The 24134-nt window shown below is 37.8% G+C and overlaps 1 protein-coding gene across 6 annotated transcripts in view; it reads right to left on the bottom strand.

Moving 5' to 3' along the window:
- LOC149552381 (endoribonuclease YBEY, chloroplastic-like) overlaps positions 1–24134 on the bottom strand; it is a 108611-nt gene that overhangs the window by 10998 nt on the left and 73479 nt on the right. Inside the window, exon 10 of one of the 6 annotated variants that reach the window (XM_089787924.1) lies at positions 1921–2057. The exons of the other annotated variants lie outside the window; for them this stretch is intronic. Within the exon in view, the coding sequence (XP_089644050.1) occupies positions 2022–2057 (36 nt within the window). The 3' untranslated portion in view covers positions 1921–2021. Of the gene's footprint in view, positions 1–1920; positions 2058–24134 lie in introns of those variants that run through there. 6 annotated transcript variants of the gene reach the window in all.

The following is a 24134-nucleotide window of genomic DNA, read 5'->3' as shown; positions in this document are numbered from 1 at the left end:
TCTATTAAGTATTGTATTTTATATAATATTTAATATATTTATAATTTAATAAATATATTATATTAAGAAGTAATTGGTAAAATACTTGTTTGATATTAACAGAGACTGAGAGGTCAATATATACAAGAGAATAAAACGATATTTCCTTGGGAAACAATTGTAAAGAATAGAAACATTCTATTCTAACTAAAAGAAAGGTAAAGAAAGCTAACAAATAACTATAGACTTAGTAATATTAGAAACATTCTAATATTTACAATAGATTACAAATAGATAACCATTAACTAATAATAGAAGCTTATTGATTCTTGTAATACCCTCCCTTAATGGTTAATCTATCCACAACACCAAGTTGTCTTCTGAATTTAACAAACATATCAGGACCAAGAGGCTTGGTGAGAATGTCTGCAATCTGATCCATGGTAGGAACGTACTGCAAGTCTATTGTCTCGTCTTCAATCAGTTGTTGTATGCAGTGACAATGAACATCCACATGCTTAGTTCGTACATGGAAGACTAGATTCCATGCTAATTTGATAACGCCTTCATTATCAACAAACAAAGTGGTCGGTCCTACTGGTGACATCTGCATATCCCCAAGCATCCAACGAAGCCAAACAGCTTCACAACCTGCCTTGATTGTCCCTTTGTATTCGGCCTCCATAGAGGAGAGAGAAATTGCCTATTTCTTCTTACTAGTCCATGTGATGGCACCAAATCCCAAACTGAACACATCTGGAAGTTGACTTTTTATCGTCAACAAAGCCTATCCAATCTGCATTTGTAAAACCACTAAGTCTAGGATTAGAACTTTGAGAGTAAATAAATCCAAAATCTGTAGCGCCCTTCACATAATGAAGCACATGCTCTACTGCCATCCAATGATCAGCCTTAAGAGTTGTCATAAAACATGAGATGTAGCTGACTAAGAAGCTAATATCAAGCTTAGTAGCAAAGAGGTAGATGAGGTTGCCTACAAGTTGCCTCTATGTAGTATCATCAATGGGAGGAGAATCATATTTGGCTGATAACTTGAGATCTTTCTACATGTGTGTAGATGCAAACTTGCAATTGTGCATATGGAATTTGTCTAGCAGAGCCCTGGCATATTTGGATTGAGAGATGAATATATCCGAAGACTATTGTCAAACCTCAACCCCTCGGCAATAGTTCATGAGCCCAAGGTCAGTCATATCAAAAGATTGGCATAAATTCTATTTAATTCCCTTAATCAAAGATATCGAACTACCAGTGATGATCAAATCATCCACATAAATAACCGGAAGGATGATGTCATTGCCAGTAGTCTTGAAGTACAAATTTGAGTCTAGAGAACTCTTCTGGAAGCCTTGATCACTGAGCTACTTATCAATTTTCATATACCATGCTCGAGGGGCCTACTTCAAGCCATAAACAACTTTCATTAATATGAGAACCTTAAGTTCTTTACCAATAACCTTGAAACCAAGAGGTTGCGTCACATATACCTTTTCTTAGAGATCACCATTCAAGAAAGCATTCTTGACGTCCATCTCGATGGAGCCTTGAAATTTTTGCAAATTATAGCCTCCATTCAAAACATTTTATCCAATCATTCACTCAATCCAATTGGATAAGAAAGTGGGAACAGATATGTACAAGATATATAGTGTTTGAGGGTTCAATCTGAACTGTACAGCAACATACAGATTGTAATAGAATTTATATAAAGTACAAGGTAGACCTATACGCATAACAGCATTTCAGTATGTATTATTTTAAGGAGCAAGCAAAACTTCATGAAGTATGGAAGATTTTGAACTCATTTTCAATTTATTGGCCCTTCAGCACATTGATGATGGATGAATTCATCAGGATTATAACAGTATTTACAGATTTACCTCAAAGAGGCTGTCAGCAATTTTTATTCCAGTGTATTCCTGTGTAGTTGTATCTTCACAATCAGAATTTTGGAATCGGGCAGTAGATGTAAGCAGAGATCATCTTGAAGTGGATCATTCTGAACAAAAGGTGTAGCACGATCAGAGGCAGCTCCAGAATCTTGTATTTCTCCCAGTCTGTGGATTGTAAGCATGATTATGTCCATTAGTATTCAAAGGAGAAATAGTGGCATGTGTTTGCGTGTATCACATGCATCATCCTAAAGTGATCATACCCTGACCCATGCAATTGTGTATACAACATCGCATGTATTCACTGGTCGCAATTAATGGATGAAGAGAGCCTGCATTTATATTCTATTTGAGATATCCGATGATAGAAGAGAACTATAGCACTAGGAATTTTATAACAGATTTAAATCTTGTTCGATACTAATTTATTTTTTATTTTTGGTTGTAGGTGCAGAGAGGAAAGGATCTGTGCATGTGAAAATCCCAGTATCCTCAATAATGGAGACTTCTCTACCTGTATCTCACAAGGTTTATAAGATATATGATGATGCAATGATCGAATGATAGTGTGCACTGAGCAAAAAATTATTGAAATGGCAATCAGATACAACGTACTCAATGTTTACGATTCCACCCATGTTAAGGGGCAATTAAAATCAATTTATTCATGGATTCTGACGGCAGTAAATAGACTCAACGATAGAAACCTTGTGATGTAATCAGGTTTGGCACGCAAAAAGATTGGATATGTCTAGAGTATCACCATGGTAGAGAGCGCGTGCATGAGGAAGACTTTTCAGAGTTTAGTGGCATAATTCCAGCCCTGCCAGATGTGGTATTGAAATTGTTCAGTATATTTGGAGATATTCACTGGAGCAGAGGGGATGCATCTGATTCGTTGCAGACATGTCTGTGAGAAATGAATAGTTCACAAGGATGTTTGTCGGCATCAGCATAATTCTTTCTTTATGTTGCTTAATAATCCAATCTATAACCAGTTGTTATAGAAAGTTTATGTTTTGAATAACTACTCAACAATATTTAGAAGGAAGTTATTGATTAGTTTTTGTTATGAAGCAGTGCATTGTTTTGGGAAGAACATAGCACCTCTTCATTGTTTATAAATATAGAATGTAAAATCAAACAAAAGACACAACTCCATATTATATAAAAATTCTCTGCATATTTCTGAAGCATATATGTCATCAAATTTCTTCATTGGCAAAAGACTGGATTTTAAACCAAGCTGGTGGATATCGAATTACTGGGCATAAATTTTTATGTTATTTGGGATCAAGTTGTGTTGAGTAGAACATCAGCATATTAGTGTCTTCAATACAATTTTGTCTATAACATAATCAGTAAGAGTTTTATTTTATTTAAAGCTTTTAGAGTCATAATACTATATATTTCATCTTTTATAATTATCTCTTATTTTCTATAAATAATTTGTTATTAGGATAAGTGGATCAAATCATTCATTGCTATTTGAACCTGATAAATACAAATATTGTGAGAGACTATAATTGTTTCCTTATTTGTATCTATTTTGTCTATGTAAAGGTTAAAACATCATCGACTAGTTCAAATATGCATGAATACAATTGATTTGTAGCATCTTGATGATTGAATTGTTTATAGATTTAATATACATAATATCATAGAGTTGTATGTGAAAATGTATAGTTTTGGCTCTATTGCCTCTGTTGGTGTAAATTAGTATTCACTATTTACACTTTACTCAAGTTTACTTATGTCAATGCATTATTTTATTATTTATTATGTTGAAACTTACGAGTTTGTGTACTTTTATGAAGTAAGCAACTCTAATTCAGCACATAGTGTCTACAACACTGGAGTTTGCATAATTAACTAAGTTATCATGTAGACAACATAGTTATTTGCACTCTTAATTAAGCACATGGTGTCTACAACATTATTTTTTGTGCTACACCTTTGTAGGTTTATCCTCTCATCATCGCACTTACTCCTGTGCTTAATGGAGGATAATCCACTCCTGGTGGACATGTGCTTGGTTATAAGACTTATCAGTGTGCTGACTACTAGACATTCTAGAACCATTCCAAAGGCCTTTATACACAGGGACTCCTAGTGTACTTGTACATCAATTTGAATACTATATTGTTATTCTGATCATACTCTGGTCTATTCTGTGCTTGTGCTTGAGTTCTTTGATCTTGAATGATTTTTCCATAAGGCAAATTCTTACATGGTATCAGAGCTGAGGAAGATTCTCTCACATAGCCACTGGAGACCTTGTCGCTTCATCTCTTGAAGGGACCCAATTCAAATCCGAAGTATCTGCAGTCATTGGGAGCGTCTAGAGCCAAAACGGACCTCGCCATTGCATTCGAAGCGTCCATTCAGTGAAATTTGACTATCAATACGCCTATGCTAGGCTATAGTCGAATTTGAGGCAAAAAAATTTTGTAAACCGGCACTCGAACGCCCGATTTGCAAATTCAGTATGGTCAATTTTTTAGATCTGCAATTTTAATTTTCAAATCTACCATTTTTTGGAATATTTTTCTGTCTACGTTTTTTTGCACTTTTTCCAACAAAGAAAATTTTTTTTTGCAAGAACCAGGTGGTCAAACCTCGGCCCCCGTAGAGTATATTTGGCAGAATATTCCATTTTTTTCACATAACATTCTGGCTGGCTCAATATCATTCCGATTGACCATTTTACAAATTTCGACCTTCGTAACCATCCATGGTTGACGACTGCCTTTACCATATCGGCGACTTGTCTTCTTGATAACATCTGCGGTCTCTTCCTTTTCAATAACAAAAGGACCACCCACCTTGCGCATGTGGGATTTTTCTTAAATCCCTGTCAGATCTATCCAGACTTCCAGGCACCCAACATTGAAGATTCCCCTGGTGGCGTTAAAGATTCCCCCAGTAGCATAAAAGCTTCCACCGACGGCTTCTTCCATTCTGGCCCACTCCCAGCAGCCTCCAACATGCAGCTTCCGTAAACTGTGCCACGCAGCACATGCAGTCGCCAACGACAATCCAGTAGCACCCTTCCACGTGGCACTTTCCACGTGCAGAGTGCCACGTGTTGCTGAACACGTATGCAGCCGAGTCAGCAAGTGATGATCGTCCATGTCGGATGCGTACGCCACGTGTCGATCCGTACAACCACAGTTAGCAAATCAGCACTGCCACGTCACCCTGGGAGGTTTTTTTTGCTAACGTTAATGGTTCTCTATGTTAAAATTGACGGTCGTCTAACCGTCATCCAAAGGCCAATTTGAATTGCTACAATGGTCATTTGGACGTCAAATTTAACAGTGTTTTCCTCTGTAAACCCCTCTCCACATTCAATTTTGATTTGACAATCCAACTTTGGGAGGCCATATCTCAGTAATCCGGACTCCAAATCAGGTGCAATTTTTTTTTATTTTGGGTAGAATTTCCTAAACTCTTGAGTGGTGTTCTTTTTTGGTTTCGATGCACAGATTTGTCAGAAATTTCTTTTTTTGGCAACTATATCTATCTAATCCTGCATTTTGCAATTTCAAACACTGTATGGGCTCATCTAGACTTCAAAACAGGTCCCATTTTTTTGAAAATGCATACTTTTTCATCTACTTTCCAAATCTGCAATCAGATTATAGGCTTGTGTATTGTGTTCTTGTGTCTCCTTGATATTGTGCTCTTGCTTTATGGGTTCTTTTTCAAATTTAACTCCACAAAATTATGCTACTTGGAAAGAAAATATGAAGGAACCATTGGTTGAGAAAGGTTTGCTGCGTTATGTAATGGGTGCAGCAAAGAAACCTCCTACTGATGTTAATGAGGCTTGAAAAGAAGACTGGGAATCCAAATAAGAAATGGCCCTAGGAACCTTGCTTAAGAATATCTCAGATCCCGTCAAATATCATGTTAGGAAACTTACGAATCCAATAGAAGTTTGGGCTAAACTTGAAGCATTGTGTGGGACCGTAGATGAAGATATGGCCTACACCATTGAGGACAAACTTCTCAAGTTGGATCCTAGGAATTTCAACACCATCAAAGATTATCTTACCCAAGTAGACATGTATAGGGCACAACTTAAGGATTGTGGTGAACCCATCAAGGATGGAAAGATGATCAAACATATAATGACTCATCTTCCACCTGAATATGCTCCTTTTGTTTCTAGTTATAATACTCACAAATTAACGATGGGTAGTGCCTACACTAAGCCTTCATTCGAGAAATTTTTAGAAATGTTGGTCTTAGAACATGACAATTTAGTATGGGAATTCTCCAATCCTCCAAGACCAAAGCCTTGGTAGCTAATGAAGGGAATTCAAGTGGTAAAAATTCCAACAAGAAGTAGAAGCAATGAAAGGCTAAGCCACAAGATGACACACAACAATCCTCCTCCAAACAACAATCTTCCTCACATCAATCTTCTTCCACTCAACAATCTTCCTCACAACAAGGTAAGTCTTTTTCCAAAAATAATCAGAAGAGGAACAACTCCAATAAAAGGGAGAAAAAAACTTGTGCCTATTGTAAGAAGAATGGTCATGATGAACATAAGTGTAAGGATAAGCAGACTGATGAATTAGTAAACCTAATGAGGAAACACAAAATTGATGTACCAAATGCCTATAAGGATAAGGGATCTTCAACCACTTCAAAAGGTAAGGGACAAGCTTTGGTAGCAAGTACAAACAATGCTGAGGAATGGGTTCTTGATTTAGGAGCTACATATCATATGGGTGCTTTAAGGCAGCATTTTTCCTCTTTGAAACCATCAAATGTACCTTACATCTATGTGGGAAATGAAACTCAAGTGGAAGTTGAAGGGAAAGGGAATGTTGAATTGGACAATGGTGTCTTCAAGGATGTTCTACATGTTCCTAACCTTAGCACCAACCTTCTTTCCATCTACCAAATAACTCACTATGGATGTGGCAACAAAGTGGAGTTCCTTCCTGATACAGTTGTACCAAAAATCTCAAGGATGATTCTATGGTGGTGGTTGGAAAGGCTAATCATGAGACAAGGCTTTACTCTTTTTCTCATTTTGTGCCTAAGTCCACTTCCCTTGCCTTGTTGACTCATTCAAATTCACAAAGTAAACTATGGCATGAGAGATTTGGACATCTCAATTATCGCTACCTTCAACAACTTAGCAGCAAGGATATGGTCACTAGTCTACCTCAAGTCAAGTATTCAAAGGGTGTATGTCGAGGTTGTGAAGCAGGCAAGCATCCCAAAGAGAAATATGACAAGGGGAAGTCTTGGAAGGCTACTGTTGTTCTTGAATTGGTTCATAGTGATGTAGCTGGCCCATTTCCAGTACCATCTTTTGGTAGGGCTCGCTATATTCTCACCTTTATTGATGTCTTTTCACACTACACTTGGGTCTTCTTTCTTGCTCACAAGAGTGAAGCATTTGATAAGTGTATCACCTTCAAAGCTCAAGTTGAGAAAAAATCAGGGAAAGCCATCAAGATTCTACGAACAAATAATGGCAGGGAATATGTCATCTCCAGACTTATAGACTTTTGCACTCATGAGAGTATTGATCTTCAACATTTAGTTGTATACACGCCATAGCAGAACGGTGTTTACTAAAAGGAAGAATGGAACCCTTAAGGAGATGACCACTTGTATGCTTCAACATAAGTCTCTAGATCAAGTGTTTTCGACAGAAGCCATGTGTTGTGCCAGTTACATCCAAAACAGAAGTCCCCATGAGGCCTTAGATGGAATTACACCTTTTGAGGCTTGGTGTGGAAGAAAACCAAGTGTAAAGCACTTTAAAGTTTTTGGTTGTCCAGCATGGGCAAGGATACCTCCACAAAAGCGAAAGGCATTAGAACCTCAAAGAAAACCTTGTATATTTGTTGGATATCCTAACCATCTTAAGGCATACAAACTCATGGATCCAGAGACACATGAAATCTTTTTTGAGAGGAGCGTTCACTTTGAAGAAACTTGTCCAAGTTTGGCTTCTTCAACTCCTTCTTCCTCCTTTATGGAAAGTGATAATAGTGATGATAGTGACTCGGAAGATGAGATTCCTTCAACTTTGACTCGCAAGACACCACCTTCACAGGGTCCACAAACAGTTGAGGACATTCCTTCTTCTTCCACTAAACCTTGTTGGCCACAACAAACCCTTGATTCAGCAGGTCAATTGGTGGGGAATCCTTCCGATATTCGAAGGACAAGGTCACAACACAAATCATTTCCACATGCTTATATTGCCATTGCTTCAAATCCACAGTCATTTAAGGAAGCATCAGAGATTCCTAAATGGGACAAGGCCATGGAGGAAGAATATAACTCTTTGATGAAAAACAACACTTGGGACTTAGTTCCCCTTCCTAAGGGAAGAAAGTTGGTTCGGTGTAAGTGGATCTATCTAACCAAATTTGCAGCAGATGGAAGTGTGGATAAGCATAAGGCCAGACTTGTTGCCAAAGGTTTTTCACAAGTTCCTGGTATTGCCTATATTGAGACATTTGCACCAGTCGCTAAAATGAACTCCATTCGCTTGACACTAGCTATTGCCGCAGCTCATGGTTGGGTTGTACATCAGATGGATGTAAAGAGTGCCTTTTTGAATGGTGATCTTCACAAGGAGATTTATATGGAGCAGCCACAGAGGTTCATACAGGATTCTACTATGGTTTGCAGATTGAAAAAGTCTATCTAATGGAACTCTAAAATTTCGGCAAATTTTAGAGTCCCAAGTACCATGGTAAAGAGTGAATCTTTAGATCTTACCCACTACTCATGTTCAAACAATATGTTTCAAAATAGTAAAAAGCCATGACTGAAGTATTCCTAAAAGTGAAGTTATTATAATGAAGCCAACATTTATTGAAGCATTTTCAAACCATCTTGTAATAGCATCTGCAATGGTATCAGAATAAAAATTTCTACTAGCTAGGGGTTTATTTAGACTTTGACGAGCGAAAGAGTAGATAATTCTCAAAGCTATGAGCATAGCTTGGGTACACTAAAAAGATGTTTGTGAGGAAGCAGTGTAGGACCCCTTTCATATAATCATGTATCTTCCTTAGGGTCATTTTCACAGTAACGAATGGAATGGCTAATTTCATTGCTCAGTTGCTAGATGATTTTCCTCTGCTCATACACACATCGATATCACCTAGGTAGTGATGACGGAGGAGAGAGTTATGAGATTGGCAATGTCAAAAAGAGGATTTACTGATTTCAATACATACAAAGAATAAAACTTGAAGTGAGAGGCCAAACAAATATCACAGGGTAGTCATATAACACTTTCCAATAAAGCGGTAAAGATGTGAGCGTATCCCAGTGCGATATTGGAGACTCTAATATACCTCAAATCACAACTTTTTTCAATACAAATATCACTATTGGGAATTATAGACTAGTAAAAGTTTGTCAATGCTCTTCACAGATGATAAAAAATTTACAGGCAAAGTCAAAATTGCTTCCAAGATGTAAAATCATGGTGTGCCCTTATTAATATTGGATATACCAATCCAGTTATTTAGTTACTACTCGTGTTGCCACTTGGATAGAAAGGACTGCGTGGAAATCAAAAGGACCTCAACTGTTGAAGAATAGGATGCAGCGAACTCCACTTGTATTGACACAATGGAGCAGAATAGTCTATGCACAGATTTCATCCAATGAGCAAATATCATTCATGAGGTTGAAAAGTTCAAATACTGATTTAACCACGAGGATGTAGTAAACAATATAAAAAAGGGTTATATTCCAAGGGCGGAAATATATAGTTGAATAGCAGACATGAAGACTCTATTCACCATTCTCACCCAACCTCACCATTCACTTCTGGGTGGCCAAAAGCACACAATGACGGGCATCCTGACAACACATTGAAGACAAAAGTTGCGTGGAGGGCTAGAAACAAAGCACCATTCAATATCGAGAGCCACCAAATTGGAATAATTTGAAGTTATTCTCGATTCCAGTATGCGTCAACGGTGAAGTCCAAGACATGAGTGATTGCCCGTAAAAGGAATTAGTGATATTGTTTTACCTTAAGGTATAAATTAATTAAAAATTAAGAAAACGAAAAGGTGTCGTTGAAACAATAAATTAAGTTATTACTTTAAAGGATATATAGCTTTTCATGTGAAAAGTCATATCTTTTAAATAAGAAATGATATATAAGATAGGAGAAAAAGACAATAAGACATATTTAAACAATTACATTCAGATTTACTCTAAAGAAGCATTTTTATATTTATTTATTTTTTGTGAGGAATAAGGGCTCAATATGGCTTTGTAATATAAATTCCATTATTTTATTTTTTAAATAAAATAAAATGTCTTTTGTTTATTTGTAAATGGCGTGGAGATTTAAATTGTAGGTGAATTGTCCTTTGTAATTATCTTCTGGATTTTTGCATACAACTTAAATATCAGATAAGTGGACATGGTCATCTAGCATTTTAATTCGATCATCACAGATAGTGTGAAATATTTAATTGTTTCCGCATCTATGTCCAGTTTGTCTCCCTGCCAGAGGAGTTAAAATTCAATCTGGACTAATTTAAGATTGCATAATATTTGGTCTGTCGCATCTCGATGATTTAATTGTTAGCAGTATAAGTGCATATGGACTTTATGAAGTTGAACGTGAAAGTTCACTAAAGTTGACTATAATAGCCCGAATGAGCAAAGGCACTAGTCCTTTTATTGAAGTCAGAAAATCTATATATTCCTTCTGCAAGCATCAAATTCATTATTAACAAACTTTATACAAAACATTCAATTATCAAGTATTCAACATCCAATTTCATTTTGATCCAAGTTCGAGGACCTTGCCAGCCAAAGAACTCTAGAAGTTTAAATTTGTTATAGAAAAGCCTTGAACCGGACAGTCAATGTTTGAGGTAAAGGTTTACCCACCTGGGTGTAGCAAAGCCTGAAGTGCAGGGGAATCGAGAAGTATTCACGTTTGTTGGCCAAAACTGATTAAGAAGTCCTATTGGAGAAGTGGCAGGCTCTTGGATTTCGAATCTGTGGTTCTGGGAACCAACACTATCTATGGTCTTAAGCAGGCTCCTCGGGCTTGGTATGCCAAGATGGATTCCTTCTTACTCTCAACAAGATTCACCAGGTGTCATTCTGATTTGAATGTCTACATTCTTCAACGAGATGACTCACATTTGATACTCCTGCTTTATGTAGATGACTTGATCATTACAGGAAGTACTTCATCCATCATTGCTAGTGTCAAGACCTCTTTGCAGGACAGATTTGCTATGACAGACTTGGGTTTGCTACATTATTTCCTTGGTATTGAGATCACACAGTCTTCAGCAAGGATCACACTTTCTCAACCCAAGTATGCTCTTGACTTGCTTTCTCGATTTTACATGAGTGACTGCAAACCTGCTCCTACTCCCTTTCTTTCAGGTGTCAACTTAGAGGCCAAGTGTACCACTCCACTTGTTGATGTTACATTGTACAAATAGTTGGTTGGGAGTCTCATCTACTTGACACATACACGCCCTGATTTAGCTTTTGTAATCGGCATGGTTTCTCGCTTCATGCAAGAGCCACATGAGCTTCATTGGAAGGCTGCCAAGCGCATCTTGCACTACATACAGGGTACACATACACATGGGATACATTATGCAGCAGGTACAAGTCTTCAGCTGGTTGGATATACAGACTCGGACTATGCAGGGGATCTTGATTCTCGCAAGTCTACTTCAAGACACATGTTTCACCTTGGTTCCGGCCCTATTTGTTGGCAGAGTAAGAAGCAAAATAACGTCGCTCTTTCTTCAACAGAGGCTGACTATCAAGGAGCTATCAATGCAACTACAAAGGCTCTTTGGTTACAGCACATCCTGGAGAAGTTTGGATTTGATCTACCTAAACCTACAATCATACATTTTGACAATCAGAGTGGTATTGAGATCTCAAAACATCCAGTTCAACATTAGTGGACCAAACACATTGAGGTTCATATGCACTACATCAGAGAGCTGATCCATGAGCAGATCATTGCATTACACTATTGTCGTACAGCAGAGCAGGTCGCAGATATCTTCACCAAACCCTTCAATGAGGTCAAGTATATTCATTTGCGAGATCTCTTGGGGGTGCGAGATGTTGCAAAAAGGGGAGTCCCTTGACTTCTCTCTTCTTTGTTATGGGGGGGATCTTTTCCTCATTTCAGGTCTTCTTCTCTCTCATCTTCTTTATTGTACTTATCTCTCTTTTTGGAGGAGGGTTTTTCCCATGAGGTTTTCCCTCTTTCTCCACTTTATGAGAGATTGCATTGCATCACATTGTATGTAGAGCATTGCTTTTGTACATGGGTACCTAACATGGACTCGTAGTCAAAGACCCATCATGCATTTGTGAGCTTAAGGGCATTTCCCCAAGTTGCACTTAAGGAGGGGTGTTGGTGTAAATAAGTATTCACTATTTACAGTTTACTTAAGTTTACTTAGGTCAATGCATTATTTTATTATTTATTAGGTTGACACTTAGGAGTTTGCATACTTTTATGAGTTCTCATGTTGACAACACAGAAGTAAGCAACTCTAATTCAGCACATGGTGTGTACAACACTGGAGTTTGCATGATTAAATGAGTTGTCATGTAGACAACACAATTATTTGCACTCTTAATTAAGCTCATGGTGTCTACAACATTATTTTTTGTGCTACACCTTTGTAGGCTTATCCTCTCATCATCGCACTTACTCCTGTGCTTAATGGAGGATAATCCACTCTTGGTGGACATGTGCTTGGTTGTAAGACTTATCAGTGTGTTGACTCCTAGACATTCTAGAAGCATTCCAAAGGCCTTTATATACAGGCACTCCTAGTGTACTTGTACATCAATTTGAATACTACATTGTTATTCTGATCATACTCTGGTCTATTTTGTGCTTGTGCTTGAGTTCCTTGATCTTGGGTGATTTTTCCTTAAGGCAAAGTCATGCAACCTCTTTGAATTCACTTGCTCATAATTCTTAATCTATATGCTGGCAATAATTTAGTCTCTTTCCTTTAAGGGTTTGATATCTATTTGCTTTAATAATTTACTTTTGATCTTATTTCAACATTCACAAGTTTATTAAAGTAATCATATTATTGAAGATTTACATTCACTTAACCAATCCAGAAGTTTTCTAACCCTCCTGCCATTTCGGGAAACTATCAGTGCATTCAATCTTTCTGCTATAAACATCTTGGATCTAAGGTTGTTACCCACGATCAAGTGCAACCACCTTGGTTTTGTAAAGCCTGAAGTGCAAAGGATCCAAATCGAATTGATTGATCCTGTCAAGTTGGCCACAACCAGTTGGATATTGCAACACCGAACAGGCAACGCTCGTAGGATTCCAATCTGCGATATTGGGAACCAACACATCTCATGGACCTTCCAGTGAAGCTGTGTTGCCATGGCTAGGGCTAATCTGATTGTGCTCATCTTTGCAGTAGGGGCAAATGTCTCCTCATAATCAATGCCCTAACGCGGAGAAAAGCCCTTTGCAACTAAATGAGCTTTGCACTTACCCAAGGTACCATCAGATTTGTATTTGATTTTGTAAACCCATTTGTAGCCAATGGGTTTCTTCCCTGGTGGAAGATCAGAAAGAACGTAGGTGTTATTCTTCAGTAGGCTCTAGTGTTCAAATGTCATAGCATGTTCCCACTCTGGAATTCCTTTAGCCTTGAAATATGTTTGAGGTTCAAACTTCAAACACATTGTGAATGTTGACCATGAGAGCAAAGTTAACGAACTCTACAGGTTTGCTCTTTTTCCGAGCAGTTCTCCCATGAATGAGCTCATCATCATGAAGATCAGCAAGTGTCTTAGCCCACCACTTACATCGGAGAGAAGAATGACCAACATGAGTATCAGGAGATGCTCTATGATCAGGTACCTCATCAGAGAAATCTGGACCAAACTCAAGCAAAGCATCTACAAATCTGGGTGATCCTACAAGAGAAGTTGGAGGTGTCTATACAAGGATCATTGGAATAACTGGAGCTGTAGGAGCTACTAGAGCCCTCCCATCAGGTGGACCTGATGGAAGTCTAACTCCCAAATCATGAGCATTTATACTCTGATCTACTGGATCAAGAACAGGAGCAACAGGCATGAATGGTCCCTGGTGCTCATCAAAGGCTACATCACAACTGCATAGAGAACGAGATGTCTCAGTGTCGATCAAGCAGTATGCTTTGTGAAGACTACTGTATCCACCAAGCATGTGTTTCTAAATCTTGGCATCCAACTTGGTGCCTGATGCGTCATGGATCCAAACAAGAGCAAGGGAGCCAAAAACTTTCAAGTGATTGATTTTGGGCTTGCGAACTAACTAGGCCTCTTCCGGAGTCTTATCTTTGACCGCCATTGTGGGTGACCAATTCAAAAGATAGACTGCAATGTTAATTGCTTTTGCCCAGAACTTCTTCGGAACATGTTTGTGTTCGAGCATGAATCGAGCCATTTCAGTAATTGTTTTGTTCCGATGTTCAACTACACTATTCTATTGTGGTGCCCGGGGGGTGGGTAATTGATGCTTAATGCCATGAGTATCACAGAAGCCAGAGAAATCATTAGAACAAACCCCACCCCCCCCCCCATTGTCTAACCTAAGAGCAATAATAAATTTCCCATCATCTTATTCAACTAAAGGTTTTTACTTCTAAAACACAATAAATGCATCTAATTTCTTTTTAATATACCCACTTTTTTCTACTAAAATAATCAACAAACAACAAAAACTACTTGGACCTAAGAATGCAAGGAGTGGTCATAGGGCTGTAGATATCGGCATGAACAAGCTAAAGTACCTGAGAAGCTCGCCATGAATCGCCATTGATGAAAGGTGTGCGATGTTGCTTCCCAGCCTAGCATGCAACACAAAATCCAAGCTGTTGAGTCTGAATCTCTAGTAAACCAATGACAAGCTCTTCTTAAGTAAGAGAGATAATGCACATTTAAGTACCCATATTGCTGATGTCAAAGTGCGCTAACAAAAGATTGTTGAGCAGCCATAGCTAAGTCCCGAAAATCACCAGAATCAGTAAGTAGGAAAAGACCATGATCCTCAATACCCATTGCAACAATAGATTGAGTCGCCCTATCAATATTGGTACTCTGATGTGAACTGAAGGTGACATCCAACTATAGAGAATGCCGCAGCAACTAACTAACTGGAAGTAGATTTAGTTCCATCCCTGGAACGTAGCACACATTGAGGAAAATGAGATTCCTCCCAGCATATTGAATTTGAATGTTGCCTTCGCCGACAATGGTGTACTCTTCTTCACCACCAAAAATAACAGAATCTGAGTAAGCCTGGTAGTCAATGAACCAATCTCTGTAGTGGGTGAAATGATGAAAGGCACCTAAATCAATGTACCAGGCAAACAACTTCACATGATCTACTAGTGTTTTAGCCATGAAGGTGTAAAAGGCAGATTCCACCTGCTCAGTGTGCTCTGCACTATTTGCTTTGGGTTGTTAACCTGATTGCTTAGATTGGGCAGCTAAGTGTTTTCGACATTCAACCTTTTGGTTCCCAAAATCACAGATTGGCAATCCAAGAGCTTGCTACTTCTCAATCAATTTTGGCCAACGAACGGGAATACTTCTCGATTCCCCTACACTTCAGGCTCCACTACACCTAGGTGGGTAGACCTTATCCTCAACCAGATCACTTGGTTCAAAGCTTTTCTATAGCAAATTCAAGCTTTGGAGTTCTTCGGCTGGCAAGGTCCTCGAACTCAACCAAAATTAAAATTGGATGCTGAGTGTTTGAATTGTATAGGGTTTGAATAATGGATCTGATGCTTGTAGAAGGAATATGTAGATTTTCTAACTTCAATAATAGAAAGCCCAGTGCCTCTACTCATCAGGGCAATTGAGTCAACTTTAGTGAATTTTCACATACAACTTTATAATGTTTTACGTACTTATAATTGCAACAATTTAATAATCAAGATGCGACAGATCAAATATATATGTAATTTTAAATTAGTCCAAATTGAACTTTAACTCTTCTGATAGGGAGACAAACTGGACACAGATACGAAAACAATTTAATATTTCACACTATCTGTGATGATCAAATTTAAAAGCTAAATGACCTTATCCACTTATCCAACATTTAAATTGTATACAGATTCCAAAAAATAATTACAAAGGACGATTCATCTGTAGTTTAAATCTCTACGCCTTTAATAATAACAAAGAACATTTTATTTTATTATTAAAATAAAATAATAGAATTTACATTAGAAAAGCCATATTAAGCTCCTTATCCCTCCATACAAAATAATATAAAATGCTTCTTCTTTAAAAATATGAATCTGAATGTCCGAATATGTCTTGCAATATCCCCTTGGCTCAATGTTCTTATTATTATTATTATTATTATTATTATTTATATCTCTTCCTTCCTAAAGTCATACCTTTTAGAATAAAAGGTCATATCTTTTCTTAAAACATAACTTGCTCCGTTATTTATTATTTATTTAATCACACCTCTTCTTCTAATTGCATCAAGTAAGGTTTTTAATCTATGCTTAATCAGATTATATTATTAACCAAAGTGTAGATGGTAATAATATATTTGATGAATATCTAGAACCGCCATTGGTATATGATAATAATTTTCTTTTTTACAATTACTCACTTTTGACTTCCTCTAATTATCGGGCTGCTTACGGAGGCTACAGTTCAAATTTTAATATTTCAACAACAGTAATATATAGCCGCCAATGAATTATTTTGAGATTCATCGACCCGGCACAAGTATCTTGCCAAACACGATAAACTCTGAGAATTCCTTGCTTGACCTTTTCAAGCTTCGATTCTAGCATCTCATGTGTATCATCAATACTTATACTTTATTTCTTCCAAGCCTCCACGGTCGATGATGGCAGAGCCTTCCTTCCATAACAGTATGCTAATAGAGACAAAGAGAATACACCTTGCAAGAGTCTTTATTAATGTCATCACTAAAGGTATATGATGTGGCATGTATTGAGGAAGTCTCCTGTATCCACGATATGCAAACCTGGGAAGACTGTTGTCTATTTCATTGTTTCCAGTGCTGTTCTCGCTCATGCTAAGGTAGTTTCCTTTGCAAATCGACTGATGCATTTTCTATGGTGCTTGATACATATTTCAACGGATCAAAACCAATACTCACTATCCAATAGTGTCAAAAGCGGCAACTATGAAGTTTCTTCTTGCTATTAATCCATATCGTATCATGACCTGTATTTTTCCTTGCTATTTAAAACCGATTAAATTGCCATTTCACATATATTACTGTCGACACTTTTTGCCATTCGATACTCAATTCACTTTGGTTTTTTCAAAACATCCATGGTAGCAGATTTATCTCACACATGACATTAGGTGTTGTCTCAAAAATGGACTATAGCGTGGAAGTTTGTCATCTTTGCTAAAATTAGATCATTGTCATTGATGATATAAGTTTGCAAAACTCCAACATTGATTTATGCTGCATATGATGATGATACATTCAGAAAATCTTCAGTTCATTATTCCAGCCAGACTGTGACTTCTATTTCTCACAATAGATTATGTAAAATGAATTTCTATGCACAGGTGACCCAGAAATAAAACTCCAGCTTGTTTGATAAAGGTACACCACACACAGCTACATGCACCATCAGCGACAGCAGTCCTCTCTCCGGTGACAGGTCCGGACTTCTCTGCACTTATCCTTTGGTCTTGAGCTTCTCTTTGACGATTGTAAACCGCTAGTTGTTTTGCGGTTTCGTGGTCTCTCTTTTGTGGTGTTGTCTCTCTTTCTTTGCTTTTTGTTTTGTTGGTTTCCTTTTTCTCGGACACCATTTGTTGGTCCTGCTGCCTTCTGGCCTTTGTTTGTACTTTCAGTCCCTTAGGCCTATTTGTGGTCTCTTGCTGGACATTAATAATTTATCTTATCTCACCATCAACATTCCACATGAGAATGTGATTTTGTACCCACTTTGCATTTATATATATCTAAACTCTGCTTGTTTCTTTTGTGTGCTCATTACTTAACCCATTGAATGCATCTTGTCATTGAATTTTGTAAACAAAATGTATTTTTAATCAAACTTAAGCTGTTTTTTAGGTTCCCTGATTTTTTTTAAAAACTAGTCAAATTTCTCCCAAGTTTTTTTTTTTCCGGAGTTTTTTTTGGGCTTGGTGAGTTTTTGCCAAGTGAGTTTTCCATCTATGATCTGCACTTTCTATTGCGATGGACAAATATTTACGGTTGCACTCACTAATAAATCTGAATTCTGAGCCTCGTTTAAATTTTATTAACTTCTGTTATTGTAGAATATGACATGATTATCAAATCTTAAATATTGTTTATACAAATTGGTGGATGTTGCAATTTGCATTCTAATTGTTTATGAGTTGTTGATGACTAATGATTGCCAAACTGCACAAGTGACTAAACAGAGTACAGTGCTACAGTTGTGAATCAAAGTGATGTGCCAAAAGAAATTTAGTTCCCAAGACCAGGGGGGATGCAGCAATGGGGAAATGGGTTCCTGGGACAGATTTCTTTTCCTAGAACAGCAAACAGCAGGAGACAGCAGAGGGAGGACTATATTAAAAATAGAGAAAATTTAAAATGTTTAGGAAAATTTCAAATATTCATATAAAAACATGGATAAAGCATGCTTATATACAATGTAGAACCTTAACATATAACGTTTGTGTTAAATAATCTTAATGAGAGTGGAAGTCAAACAAAATATCAAAACTCAAACAGTAATTTTACGGGACAGCCAGCGGATGGGTTTACAAAAGTTTCGAGATGTCCCCATCTCCCAGATGGGTCAAATTATGCTAGAAATGCTTCTCTGGGTAATAATAATCTGCTCATTGTACTGTGTGAACTGCTGGATTCCTGGGTTAATTCAGATCTAGCTAGTGGTAGTTGGCTTTTGGAGTTTACTTTCATTTTTAAAATTAGTCCAAGTCACTGCAGGGTTAGGCTTAGTTTAGACTTAACAGTTGCTTTTCATTCTTTCATTAATCACAAGAAAATCTTTATTTATTTCCAAAGTTCTATTTTAATTTCAGCCACACATCTAAAGGTTATTGTAAAACTTGAATTTTATTTGAGTTTTAATTTGGGGACAGCTTGTTGCCTGGGATTGGGAGGCTGTTCAAATTGATATTCCAATAAGGCACTAAATAGCTGCTACGCTATGTCTTCGATATTTAATATCTCCATTAAATGGAGGTAATCGCTCTGGCATTGATTGCATTCTTTCTAAGGCTGAAAGCAGTTGACAAGGTGAGCCACAAACCATTCGAAAAAAACAGATTTAAAGCCCTTCTAATATTGTTTTGCAAGCCTTTCTTGAAGCTATCCTCAAATCTGGTGCCCGATAGCTGCATACTTAATGTGATATGTGCACTGCCTTTGCAGTATCAATTTTATGATTAGTGTATAAAATTCAAATAGGTGGGCAGGGGATGAACCCCCTGTTGTTATTTTATCAGGATGAACATAAATGTTTGCAGGGGTTCTCAGGTGCAATAGACAAAGCTCTATTATCATGATCAAGCCTTTGGGCCTGAAAGGACAAATAAAGACTAGAGCTACTGCGAGCTTCATCAGGGCAGGGCCACTATAAAATTGAAGGACTGATTTATGCCTTGAGAAAAGTGAGAAAGGAAGTTGTGATATTTGACTCGACAATGTAAAAATTTGCTGTACATTGAGAGTAGGTCTGAGTGGATTTCAGGCACAAATCACATGTGTACTACGATAATGGATAGTTTCTATTATCTCTGTTTAGTATCTAATGGTTATCTATTGTAATCTATTGTAAATATTAGAATGTTTCTAAAATTAGCTAATTTGTAGTTATCTGTTAGCTTTCTTTAGCTAGAATAGAATGTTTCTATTCTTTACGATCGTTTCCTCAGGAAACATCGTTTTATTCTTTTGCATTTATTGACCTCTCAATCTCTGTTAATAAGAAGCAAATATTTACCAATTACATCAGAATAATGGGTTGGTTAAAACTGTACAGGATGACCTTGCTGCATCCTGACAGGATGACCTCCACTGGCAATGGAGTTGGAACTTTTGATGGTCTTCTGTTGTGTTTATGCTAAATACTATGTTCTTCATTTTGAGAATGGCATAAGAACATTCAAACAAATAAAGATACTCGGGTAAAAATAACACTATGTAGTATGCACATTATGCCAATGTTTTTTTCTGAGCGGAAATATGCTAGGCGTATCTAGTTACCAAACCCTTAACTGCAGAGGTATGATTCAAAGTATACCAATACAAAGCAGAATATATCACATTTGCATTCGCTTACAAATAACAGTTCTAGCAACTAAATGTCCTCACACAGATTTAATTAAAGTAGATTATGCGATGAAGCACATACATATATAACACTCCAAACAGTTGTAGGGGAAGAAACAGGCTATTCCCGTGTTCTGTAGATTCACACAAGGCTAGTAGACAATGTCTTGGCTACCATCGAATTCCCTGGCTCACATGCTACACAGCTGAAGTGCCACAGGAACCTGAAACAATCTTTGCAATGCACCACGATGAGTCTTACAACTATAGATGCTACTCCATGTATTACATTCTCAGTCATACACTACTAAAAACTCGGCTTGCAATACCTCCTAATCCCTAGCCAAGATATCGTGGGTTCAATCTTTGCGTAGTCACAAAATGGCAGCAACAATATACTTCAACCTGCAATAATATCAAAATGCTCAAGTTTCACTGTAAACCTAACTGGTATGATTGCATTTGAGGTTTCGTCCAAATGATTATAGATAGGATGTCATCCTATTCTAACAAAGTTGCAAGGATGAAAAGATTACTTGAATTCGCATGCCTTCCTTCTGCCCGAACATCTCCATAAACTGCTCACAATATCTTTAGCGATGACCAAGAAAAATTACAGTGTAACCATCATGCAAGTGTTACACAATACCGTTGAAGGGAGTCAGTGAGGTGGCAGCCAAGTCAAGAGAAGATGTCAACAAAAAGCCACACAAGCAAAGACCACAACAAAGGGTCGAAAAGTGGGAAGAATCATGGGTGAGGTGGAGGATTTAAAGTATAACAATCTTGTCCCTTCCACTCTCAAGTCACCCCTAACTAAAACACTTAGGCCTATCTAGGTGTGGAATAGGCTAAGTGCCATCTTAGAGTTTCAATTAACGAGAGAGGGCATGACAGTCCTCCCTCCCTAGGATTGCTTGTCCCCAAGCAATCGAAGAGCTAGGCATAAGAGAATCTGATCACCTTCCCAAGTAGCATCTTCAACCAGCAAATTGGCCCATCTAACCAAATACTATCTAATGTTTTTGCTCCTTAATTGCCTTCTCTAGTGTCCAATACTTTTGCAGGTACTAGTTGCAATCTACCCTCTTCATCAAGTGGTGGTAATCCTGGTGATGTAGTAACATGCTGCTCCAAGGCCCTTTTTAGACAAGAAACATGAAAGATATTATGAATCCAACTATCGGATGACAACTCCAACTCATATGCAGCTTCCCCAATTTTGCTTGTTACCTTGTAAGGTCCATAAAATTTATGCCTGAGTTTCTTTGTCCCACTCTTTATCAGCGAGCTTTGCTTGTAAGGTTAGAGTCGTAGAAAAACTATCTCTCCAACCTCAAAAACTCTCTCAATTCGATGTCGGTCAGCATAAATATTATGTTGATTATGAGCAGGCTGCATGTTCTCGAGTGGACAGAATATCTTGTTGCTCCTACAACCAATCTTTGGCCAATGGTGTCTGACTATCTGCTAAGGCTAAGTCCACAAAAGAGACATAAAGTGCCTTGAAAGGTGACATACCAATAGTAATATGATAACTGGAATTGTAGCATTATTCACCCAAATACAACCATCTGACCCAAGTTCGCTGCTGTCCAAAAATGTAATTATGGAGGTCTCCCTCTATCCACTTGTTTACTATCTCCATTTGACCGTCCGACTGTGGATGGTAATTGGTACTATGTATCAGCTGGGTCCCTACAAGTCTGAAAAGTTCCTACCAAAAAATGCTAGGGAACTTATTGTCCCTATCATTGATAATTGTCTTGTGTAGACCATGTAGTCGGAAAAGCTCCCTGAAGAATAATGCTGCTACCTGAGACTATGTTTATTCAATTGCCATCGTAAAGAAATATACATACTTCGCCAATCTATCTACAACCATAAAAATGTTCTCTTTACCCTGCACTTTCGAAAGTCCAATGATGGCATCCATGGATATACTCTCCCACTTGTGCTCGGGAATCAGTAGGGGCTGCAATAAACCAGCAGGGTGCACTTGCTCTGACTTGTTTTGTTGACAGGGCAAATACTCCCGACATGACAAAGGACATCACTCTAAAGCCCCTTCTAGGTGAACCTCTCTTGTATCTGCTCATAAGTCTTAAAATAACCAGGATGACCTATTGTAGGGCTATTGTGTATGGCTATTGTGCATGGCATGCATACTCTGCTCTTTAAATTTGAATTCAGAAACCAAGTAAATTATGTTCTTGTACTAAATAATATCATCTATCACCTTGTACCTATCATCCTAAATTTGCTTGTCCATAACCTCACATGCAAAGGTATTTTTGGAATATTCAACTAATAGTTGAGACTTCCAATCAGCTGAAATCTCTGACATAGCACAACAAGAAGCAATAGCCAATCTCCTAGATAATGCTTCTGCAACTACATTGTTCTTCCCCTTGATGTACTCAATGTCAAAGTCATACACTTAGATCTTGCTGATCTATTTCTACTGTCTTTCATTCAGTTCCTTCTAAGCCAAGAAAAACACAAGCCATTATGAGCTATCCTCACAACAAAGCATCCACCCACCAGATATTGTCTGAATTTGGCTAGAGCATTCATGATAGCCAGCATTTCCTTATCATAGGTGGAGTACAACTTCTCATGATCTTTCAAATTCCTGCTCTCATAAGCAATAGGATGCATGTCCTGCATAAATACAACATCAATCCTATCACTTGAAGCATCACGCTTCAAGATGAATGGTCTAGTGAAATTTGTTAGTGCTAGCACTGAGCATGTGCTCATCACCCTCTTGACACCATCAAATATCACCTCCAAATCTGTAGACCATCTAAAAGCCCCTGCTTTCATAAGATCAATAAGTGGTGCTGCAAGCTATGAAAATCCCTTCACAAACCTCCTGTAGTAAGAACACAGTCCCAAGAATCCCCTTAAGTTTGATATGTTTTTTATACATAGCCAATCTAGGATAGTCTGAATCTTTTTTTGATGAACTTTGACCCCATTAGCACCAATCACATGCCCCAAGTACAAGATCTCTGTCAAACCAAACTCGCATTTGGATTATTTAGCAAATAGAGAGTGCTACTCCATAATCATTAGAACCTCGTCCAAATGTTGAAAATGTTCCTCCCATGTCCTGCTTAAAATCAGAATGTCATGCCTGATTGGAATGTAGTAGGTGCGTTGGTGGCATCTGAATGCAATCTTATGTATATCCTCCTTACGGATCTTAATTTGTTGGTACCCAAAGCAGAGATCAATCTTAGAGAAGTAGAGAACCCCATGCAATGCATCTAACAACTCATCAATACAGGCTATGTGATAGTTTTTCTTAATAGTCCTCTTATTCAATGCTCTGTGGTCAATACACATTTGTAGAGTTCCATCCTTTTTCTTGACCAAAACCACTGATGAAGCAAACAGACTAGAACTCAGGCTTATATGCCCCATGTCAAGTTACTCCAAAATGGTCCTCTATATCTCCTTATAGTGTCTAGGGTAACGATAAGGTGTCGTAACGATTGGCTTCGCACCCTCTTCAAGCTCTATCACATGCTCAAATCAACAGTTAAGAGGTATACTAGTAGGGATATCACCAAAGACTACTTTGTGCTTCTCTAACAATGATTGAATATCAATATCATGTTGTTGTTTTAAGACTTAGTGGAGTTAAAACAATGCACTGCCTACTCTGCATCCTCATGTCTCAAAACGGATTCCATCCTATGAGCTGAACCGATCTCCTATACAGACTAAATTTTCTTCTGATCATGATCAATGGTGTATCTACCAAGAGTATGCTGCCACTACAAACCCAAAATAACATCAATCCCACCTAACTCAATCGCGTAGAAATCCATCATAAGAGTATAACTATCTAGTTGAACCTCCAGTTCAGAAACCAT

The sequence above is a fragment of the Cupressus sempervirens genome, chromosome 6 (genome assembly GCF_028749045.1).
Source record: "Cupressus sempervirens isolate cs-2001-9-10 chromosome 6, ASM2874904v1, whole genome shotgun sequence".
In the NCBI taxonomy this organism is placed as follows: domain Eukaryota; kingdom Viridiplantae; phylum Streptophyta; class Pinopsida; order Cupressales; family Cupressaceae; genus Cupressus; species Cupressus sempervirens.
The sequence above is the reverse complement of the archived record's forward strand: the minus strand, read 5'-3'. Positions and strand labels throughout refer to the sequence as shown.